The sequence below is a fragment of the Mobula hypostoma genome, chromosome 7 (assembly GCF_963921235.1).
Source record: "Mobula hypostoma chromosome 7, sMobHyp1.1, whole genome shotgun sequence".
Taxonomy (NCBI): domain Eukaryota; kingdom Metazoa; phylum Chordata; class Chondrichthyes; order Myliobatiformes; family Myliobatidae; genus Mobula; species Mobula hypostoma.
The window spans coordinates 9,897,556-9,907,625 of NC_086103.1; the positions used below are offsets into that span (position 1 = coordinate 9,897,556).

Genomic DNA, 10,070 nt, shown 5'->3' on the forward strand with positions numbered 1-10,070 from the left:
TTCTAGCAGTTTAAGTAGCATTTCCACAGAGGCGGTTATAGTGGGATGGGGAGGTGTAGGTTAGTTATAGCACTGTTACATATCTACACTCAATAGTTGTAGGTAAAGTTCCTGTTTAAGGAACTGAAAGAACATAGCGGACATCAGGAATTTACTGAGCAAAAAGACTACGCCAGAAAACTTCCTAGAATTCTTTATTCCGGTGTTAGCTGTTTACTATACTGAAGATTTGATTAAAAAGTTGAAATATCATTGATATTAAATGCTGGATTGTACAGTTGCGCTATAATGAAATAAAAATGAATTGCAAAGCTAAAATGAACAACCTTGCTTTTTAAGGGAAATGCAAAGACTTGTATAATGACAATAGACCCAACACTACCGTTTACATTGTAGAGGGCGAAGATGCAGAGGGATGCTAGCACGGTTCATTTGTTATGCAATATCTTGAACATGAACATTTAACAGCTTATTTTAACAACTTTCTCAATACTGTATGAAGTTTTTCTTTGCTATCTACAGGGTTATAGTTTTGCTCATCTGAGTAGATTCAGTTCAAGCACCGAACACAGAATACGGAATAGTACAGCACAGTACAGGTCCTACGACCGACGATGTTGTGCCGAACTATATAAACCTACTTACTGCACTTTTCTCCAATGTAGCTCATAGCTTATCATTTTACGTACATCCATGTGCCGCAGAGTACTTTTAATGTCTCTATTGTATTAGCTACACCACCACCCCAGTAGTGCGTCCCATGTATTTATAACTCTGTGCAAATGTAAATAATGATATTTTCTCCATACTTTATTCCAATGACTTTGAAAATGTACCTTCTCCTATTAGACGTTGCTCCGGGTGAGGGACGTGCATTTCTTCTTCTGCTTTGTCGGGTTTTGTGGAGATGCTCACTGGGAAGGAGCATCATTCCTCCTTCCTTACTGGGAATAATTATACCTGAGTTACTTTCTAGTTCAGAAATGCTGCTGCCTTCACAAAATAAACTGAAATATCTTTATGACATCAAGTAAAACGGACTAATTCAATGTTGTCATTATCTGATATGAACTTTCCATCTTGCTTTATTTTCGACAAACATTTAGCTATTTACTGTTCAGTTTAATTTTTGCCTTAGCTAATTTTGGTTCGCCCGTAATCTGGGTTATGCGCATTGTCGTAATCTGCCAGGTTACACTCAAGGCAAGATAAAAGTTGGCATGCAGTACTTCCATTGTCGGCTTCTGAAGAATTTAGGGATGTTCGATAATCAAGTCAGGAGTTAGATAACATTTCGCATTTGACCGCGGCAAGCGGTGCTACAGATGATGAATATGATATAAATCTAACTACTACAATGTGGTCTATAATCTATATTAAAATGGTAAGTATAAGAACCTGGAAGTAGGAGTAAAGTGTAGGCTATTACCATTATTCCGATATCCCTCTCAAAGACAAATTCTTAAGAGTTTACAATATTATAGCTGAGTTACTTCTGCCCACCATCTCCCTGCACGTAGTTGTACCTGTCTAGAGTAGTCCCATTCGTACACATTTCTCTTGTGGTGTTCTATTCCTTGAAGATTCAGTCACAAGTCCAGATGCCTCTTAAATGGTATGAGGGCATCCGCCCTCATCTTCTCTAAAGGCAGCGTTTTCCGCATTCCATTCACCCTCATGTATTTCTTTCTGAGGGCCTGAAACTAATACCTATCAGATTACTTCTAAACTCCTATCTCTCACGTTTTTTTCCTAAGTGTTCATTTCTTGGACATTTCTAACAAGGGCAACGGAAATCTTAGCATTCCCTAACATATCTATCACCATCAATCGTTATATGCACATTTGCCAAGTGGTGGCTCAACCTCTTTTCTCCTAGAAATGACAAATGCAACGCATTCAAAATGCACTCATAAAATAAATTCCTCTTTCCAAGTGAAGTCTTGGGCACACCCCAGCGCTGTAACGTCCTTCTTTACAGTAATCAGAATTAAAGGGGCCTGTTATATTTCTATTGTCTCATTTCCCCCGAAACTGAAGCATATGTTGCTATTTTCCACACTTGATGATTTATTTCCAGCCAATTTTGAAGCTACAGTTCAAAACACTATTTGGTGTAGTTTTTTTAAAATTGCACAATGGTGCCAAACGGCTTCTAGCATCGTCTCCAGAATTACCTGAGACATTCCATTCAATATACATGCTGATTCTAGAGAATGGCTATAAGTAGTAGAGAATGAAGCCACCCTTTACGTTCAGACTTGCGGTCTAATTTATCTTCATTATATGTTCAATTATTGCTGAAGTAGAGCAGGAATCATTTTCCATTATATTTCAGTTTATTGAATCTAACAATTTGTTACTGAAAAACAAAACAAGTGCCCGTAATATCTTTTCTGAATCTCTGGGGACACAAAATAAATCAAAGAGTTTCTAGTAAACATAGCAATACTTTTATATTTCTCTGCTTTGATCTTTGTACTATTTTCTTCTTACTTGCTCTAAGCAACTACCTCTTCTGATATGCCATTATATGCTACTTCAAATAGGTATAAATAAATGACTTAACATTGAACATCCACGAACAATTACTAAAACAATATGTTCTTTGCCATATTTCATTTCAGCTTCATTTAACATTCATCTACTCAGAAAATTGTCTATTTTCAACAGTTTATGCTTTTTAAGGGAAAGTGCAATCATTCTGCAATGGAGCATACTTCAAAATAACAACATCATGTATACATAAGTATTTATTGCATAATAAACCCAACTGCGCTACCCAAAAATAGGCTTTGGTTATTTTCCCCTCTCAGCTCGTCATTTAAAGTCGAATTAGGTACTTCATAAAAAGGATTATCTGGGTAAATTATCGCTGTAAGCTTGCTTAAACATCCCCCAGCAGTCTTTCTTTAGAAAGCACAAGCTGTGGGTCGACATTTCAGGAAACTGTAGTGAGGAATGTTTTTATCTATATAACAGGGATCTTACATATTTCTGTATAGATAGTTATGGAGCCCAAGTCGTTCAATATACTTAATAAGGAGGCAAATTTCAAGCCACTGAAATCATTAAGAGGTATGGTGAGAGAGTGGAAATGCAATATTGAGGCTCTTCCATGATAAAAGTGAACTGGTTTGAAGGAGAGAATAGCCCACCATGTTTATATTCACTTCGTTTCCACCATCCTAACAAAATCATTCGAAAAATCTTCTCTGACTCGTCCGAAGCACAATGGCAACATTGCTGTATGTTATATTAGAGTCGCTTTTTTCTTGGTGTTCACACTTTAAAACAAAGTTTCGTCCATGATGGAATATACACTTTGCTATTATGAATAAACGTTTTGAAATTATAACTCGATCATTATTCTAGATGCCAGACATGCAGTCTGGAAGCCACGTAGGTATTATTCTTTTTCGGAAGGAAAGTAATGGATGAGAAATGGAACAATGGAAAATCAACATGAAGAATATCTGTAGCAAGACAAGACCTCTTCGGAATTACATTACATACTGTTGATCACTCGTTAAACACAGAGCAAAACTGCATTCCAATGCTCTATCTAACAACTAAATCATCAGCACTGATGTCATTCAATGGGAGTGTAGGCTGACAAGTCGATAGAAATAGAAAATCACTCTTGGATGAGGCCGGTGATAATCGAACCGTATAATGATAAGGATCAGAATAAGTCAGCATTTGACCAGCTTTATAATAATTTTGTGATTCATTTCCAACAGGTCTTCTACTAACTACGGCGTTGGAAGCCCTCTGCATACAGCAACAACACGCTGCAGAGTTCTGATAAATAGAATTACTTCGATCTTGTTTGCATTTGAAGGCAGCCAATAAAATGATTATAAGAAGAAAAACGAGGCTTGTCGATCCAAATAAAAATATTAAATATAGATTAAGATCTGAAAAATATGTTACATTTTTCTGATTATTTGCACGCTCTGAAAGGTTTCCACTGCTGTTCGCAGTGATCGATAAGCATATTGTAACTGAGCTTGAGAGACTTGGTTGACCACTGTCTTTCACCAGGACTACCAAATTTTGTATGTCGCTGTCGTCAGCTATAAAATATCGGGTTGTTCTGATTTCTCCAGTGTGAAGGCCCACAATGAAAAGACTGAGATCAGTAGCTTCAATTATCTCAAAGGAAAGCCGTGCATTTTGCCCCGAATCCTCATCATTTGCGATTACCTTCGTGACCAAGGAGTTGGGAGATATTGAATGTGGCACTATTGAGAATGCTACTGAGCTGTTCCAAGCAGGTGGAGAAATTATTATTGGAGGATTGTCGTTTTGATCCAAGATTATAATTCTAACAATAGCAGTGTTGCTCAGTGACGGAGATCCAGCATCACGGGCTAAAATTATGATCTGAAAATTCTTTACTTGTTCATAGTCAAAGGAACGCAAAGCGAATATGCTCCCGCTTTTCGAACTTACCGCAAAGAAAGAAGGCTCAGGCAATGCTTCTGGCTTGTTCTCCAGAATAGAGTAGGAGACGTCTCCATTGTTTTCCAAATCAGGATCCAACGCGGTAACAGAAAAAATAGATCGGCCTGGAACATTGTTCTCCATCAGATAGACATCGTACGAGGACTGTAAAAACTGCGGAGCGTTGTCATTTATATCGGAAACTGAAACGCTGATGGTTTCAATTGTAGTAAGAGAGGGCGATCCAGCATCCCATGCTGAAATTGATATGTTATACTGTGAGATTGCTTCACGATCAAGTTTCTTTCCAGTTATAATCCTGTAGCGATTCGACAAAATCGTTTCAATCTTAAATGGAATATTTTCTGGAATCCGACAGTGAACAAGCCCATTTTCCCCAGAGTCTCTGTCTGTTACTTCAAATACAGCAATGACACTACCAAATGTTGCATTCTCTGAAATCAGGTTCTTTACTGAAGTCAGCTTTATGTCGGGAGCATTATCATTGGCGTCAACAACAGTAACCAAAACCTTAGCATGTCCCACATTTGGCAGGTTGTCCACAGCTTGTACATCAAGCTCATAATCGAATGTTTTTTCAAAATCTAGTAAGCCATTAACTTTGATCTCTCCCGTTTCAGCGTCCAAAATGAACAACTCACGTACGTCTGGGGATGCGTAATTACTAAAAGAATATTTAAACTCAGCGTTTAAGCCTTCATCCAAATCATTTGCATGCAGTTTTATTAGCAGGGTGCCCACGGGTGAGTTTTCTAACACCTTGGCCTTATATATGTCTTGATCGAAGGCAGGTGCGTTATCATTTATGTCTGTAACAGTAACAACAATTTGAGCGGTACCTGACCTGTGTGGGTTCCCACCATCTACAGCCGTTAATACCAATTGAAAATACGGATTTGTTTCGCGGTCTAAATGCTTCTGCAGAACCAGTTCAGCGATTTTCCTCCCACCTTTCCTTGTCTGAACCTTAAGGCTGAAAAAATCATTAGGGCTAAGGTGGTAATTGGCGACCGAGTTTAAACCAACGTCCGGATCATGCGCGCTCTCGAGAGGAAAGCGCGCTCCTGGTGTGAGTAATTCAGGGAGCTGCAGAGAAATTACGTCCGTTGGGAAAATCGGCGAATTGTCGTTTTTATCTAATATCGTCACCTCAACGGGAAATATTTCGTCCGGATTTACCATCGCGAGATCAAACCGAATAGAACAGGTTGAAGCTTCCTTGCAGAGCTGTTCCCTGTCGATGCGTTCATTGACAAATAAAATTCCGCTTTGTGTATTTACCTCGAAATATTGGCTCTCCCCGCGAAGAACCAGTTGTGGTTTTCGGACTAATAACTCACGAACGTCCATCACCAGATCATTAGCAATATTTCCGACCACGGCACCAAACTCTAGTTCCTCCGAAATAGAGTAATTAATTTGTCCGAAAGCCACCTTGATAAGATTAAGTAAAAATATCAAATATGCTCCTGTACCATAAGCAGTCGCCATTGCTTGAATATACCGTGTATTTTTATTTTGTGTTGAATCTGAAGCACTTGATTCTTTCTCCCAGAGGAAGATCTTGCATCAAAGTATCAACGCTGAATTCATGGAAACAAACCTCATTAATATTTCTTATAACAGCTGCATGCTGCAAACGCAGTCACCGTCTATCTGCCGGATGTTCTAGTGTGTGCTTGGTAACTGTGGTGGGGGTAGATCCCTTGCAACGTCATGGGTTCTTATTGGCCGAGAGCGAAACAAAGAGAGGGCACCATGGTTTTCTTAAAGCAGACTTGTCTGAATTTTATTTCATAAGTATTTAAAACTGTTCAACGAAAAATCACAATGAAGTGCAGTGATCTGATTTTTACAACTGCGTTTCCTCCCATATGCATATTAATTAAAATACATGGTGTAGTTCTTCCTTTAGTAACGGCCAGTGTGTAGTTTCTGCATATAAATTTCAACACATTTTCTTTTAATCCCGGCTATTGTTCGCACAATTATAACAATATTTGATTAGTCATAGTGATACTTTATTGATCCCGGGGGAAATTGGTTTTCGTTATAGTTGGACCATAAGTAATAAATAGTAATAAACCATAAATAGTTAAATAGTAAAAAGTAAATTATGCCAGTAAATAAGTCCAGGACCAGCCTATTGGCTCAGGGTGTCTGACCCTCCAAGGGAGGAGTTGTAAAGTTTGATAGCCACAGGCAGGAATGACTTCCTATGACGCTCTGTTTTGCATCTCGGTGGAATTAAGGTAAAACTTTCAAAATGTTTCAAAAATTCCAACTGAACGCTACCTCGTCGTTTGATTAAAAGCATAGGTTACACTCACAGGTATAAAATATCTGTTTCTTTTTACCTCTAGGTGCAGATTAATTGTACGCTTATAAACGAGGGAATGGCCTATAATCTGGGAAAAAATCTTATTAATTACACTGAAGGTGAAGAAAGTACCTGTCATTATAAAAAAAATGGTATTTCCTTAATTTAATACCTCAATTTTTTATGACTTTTTATTGTTTCTTCAGAATATGCAGTGCTGTAATGAGAGATCTGCAAAAGGATTCACTATTCTTTCCTTCTTTGGTTAAGATTGGAACGCACTTCGAATTTAGAACCGTGGGTAGGAAATGTGTGTGTGTGTCCGTGAAAATCTTATCACAGAACATAGATAGAATGCAGAAATATTACGATTGCGCGTTCATGCTACACAGAAACCACAAAGACAATCAGTGTTGGAAATAAAAATCTCGCATTGAATTCAGAGAATTCTTATTTAATGATTGCATTGGGGACAGAAACACTGTCTGGATTGAATGGAAATAGCAATAACACACTTTGATTTATAGCTATGATGGCAGTGCGTAGTTTTAGAAATCGTCGGTTTGATGGCTTCGTTACGCAGTATCATTTGTTTTCAGTGCTTTGTACTGAAGACAAATTGGCTCGGGAAAGTCACAAATCTATGCAGACGGAGCTGCCCCCTGCTGGAAATGCAGACGTTTCATTACTTTCTGCATTTAAATGTCAATATTTGTGATCCGAAAGAGGACTTTTCCCAAAATAAAGAAAAAAATGCAAGACTTAATCCTTATAAATATGTATTTTTAACTTAAGAGCTGATTTCTATATGTTTTGGTAAATAAATGTTGCATTTCAATTACTTCACGCAAACACGAGGAAATCTGCAGATGCTGGAAATTCAAGCAACACACACAAAAAGTGCTGGTCAACGCAGCAGGCCAGACAGCATCTACAGGAGGAGATACAGTCGACGTTTTGGGACGAGACCCTTCGTCAGGACTAACTGAAAGAAGATATAGTAAGGGATTTGAAAGTGAGAGGGGGAGGGGGAGATCCGAAATGATAGGAGACGACAGGAGGAGGAGGGATGGAGCTAAGAGGTGGAACGTTGATTACCAAATGGGATGCAAGGCTGGGGAAGGGAGAGGATCATGGGACGGGAGGCCTAGGGAGAAAGAAAGTGGGGGTGGGGGTGGGGGGAAATCCTAGAGGATGGGCAAGGAGTTATAGTGAGCGGGACAGAGGGAGAAAAAAGAGAGGAGAAAAAAGGAAAATAAATAATAATAATAATAATTTACAGAGATGGAACATATGATTCGACCATCTCAGCTGAAGATAATGCAATAATGGTTATAAGCAAATACGTTCTGTACATTATTTAAATATTATGGTAATATGTGCGCATATCCTTTAAGCATATTGAACTTATCCAATCATTGTTTTATCATCTACTACCACAGCTGCATCCTCTTCTATTTCTTTCTCGGATTTCTTGCTCCGAGTACAAATTGTACTGCAGTTTCCTTGCTCCCTGCAGTGCGCAATTTTGTCCTCATTTATTCGTGTTGTGCACTCTACGTTGGGTTATCTTGACTTATATAGTTAATCTTGGAATTACCAATATTTTGGTTTGAATCATCGTGTCCACGTTTCTTTTGGTAGCCAAAACAGACCACCATAAATTTCAAGAAATAGAAAACAGGAGGAAATGACTATTTCCACACTCGCCAACATCAATTTTACGCACAGAGACAACTTAGGACGTTGGCGCAGACGTTGCCCTTGCAGTAATGTTGAAACCAGAGACCAAACAAAATTCAAATACCAGATGAAACGCTGGATGTTAAATTAAGCTGCTTATATAAACTCTGAGACTTTTCGTTCTTATAAGTTTAAAGAACTTCATCAATTCTAAATGCCAAACTGCAGTTCGTCTTTTGCAAATGGCCCTCTCAAACGAAGGCCTTCACCCCTATGTGTGCGATCTATATGTGAACTCAAACTAAACGGGTTAATTCTTAAAAGCGATCCATAGATTTTAAGGTAATTCTATCGCAGCAGAATCACAGAGTACTGTAATTGCATAATAGTAATTATACAGATTGGCCGGCCAAATACTTCACGTCAAAACGCTTCCAGTGCAACGAGATACTGAAAGGCGTCATTGCATATCGGGGGACGGGGACGATATCTAGTTGGGAAGGCTATCGCATATACTGGCCAGGTAAAGGTCAGACATGGTCACCTTCGCAGAGCTATATGGTTTAGCAAAAATCCCGAAGCTTGCGTACAAACATGGATTCCGCTGGAGGTACCGTGACATTACCGATGGAGTAAATTGATATGCACTTGGTAAGGTTTGCTCGTATGATCCCTTCTCGGCAAATAAACCTGAGAGTAGAACTGTTAAATCTATGCAGAACTTCTTGCTAACATGGAAGGTCTGCATGTCGTTCATCCGTTAAAAAAGAAAGATAGTTGGTCTTATAGAATTCATAAAAACAAAGTTTTACAATCTCCTAAGATGGTAAAGAAAATATATGTCATATTTTCCTTTACAGGTGGGGTTGTTTGTTTAAAATCGGGAAGTAATGTTGAAGTAGTATAAAACTTTAGTAGGACAATATTTTGGGGATTGTGTGAAGTTCTGCTCTCCATATTACGCGGAGGAAATGAAGGCGTTAGACAAGATGTAGGATACGTTCACATGGATTCTTACCTAAATTTGAGAATATCAGGAAAAATGAGATGTTGAACCAATTTTTTTCTGTTCTTTTCCGGCAGCGTTAGAGACTGAGTGACGACCCGATGGAAATACATAAAATCAATAGACGCATGGTTGGAGTAAGTGATCAGAATGGTAATCTCTGGGTGGAGATATCAAATATTAGAGGGCGTAACTTTCTGTTAAGGGTGAAATTTAAAGGAAATGTACGAGGCAATTAAATACACAGATGGTGGTCCTGATAGCCCCAGAAAGGTGCTGCCAGAGAAAGAGATGAAAACAGGTAGAACCGTTTGAGAGGCATCTCGTCAGGGATTTGAACAGAGTGGAAAGGGAACGCTATAGAGTATTCACCGTTTCCGTAGTTTAGTCTGAGAAATTTGTGTCGCCTGTATGACCAAGGACAATGCATGCATTCTTTGTTAAAACATTTTAAAAGTATATTTAAACTCGCAGGTGATACAACACTGACAAAGTTGAATGCAAAAAGAAAAGACTATCAGGAATACAGATCTGATTGTTCATTGTTAATTAACAGGGAAATCCCTGCATGCGCCTTTTACCAAAATGGCA

General features: G+C 38.6%; 1 protein-coding gene across 1 annotated transcript; it reads right to left on the reverse strand.

The window, feature by feature from the left end:
• Positions 1–2,069: 2,069 nt before the first annotated feature.
• On the reverse strand, positions 2,070–6,098 carry LOC134348836 (protocadherin-10-like). Its single transcript, XM_063052610.1, has one exon. The coding sequence runs from the start codon at positions 5,959–5,961 to the stop codon at positions 3,562–3,564; it is 2,400 nt and encodes a 799-aa protein (XP_062908680.1). The 5' UTR covers positions 5,962–6,098; the 3' UTR covers positions 2,070–3,561.
• Positions 6,099–10,070: the final 3,972 nt, after the last annotated feature.

What these genes read in the sequence shown, in the direction of transcription:
- LOC134348836 (XM_063052610.1), bottom strand. Translation starts at nt 5,961, where the DNA reads ATGGCGACTGCTTATGGTACAGGAGCATATTTGATATTTTTACTTAAT.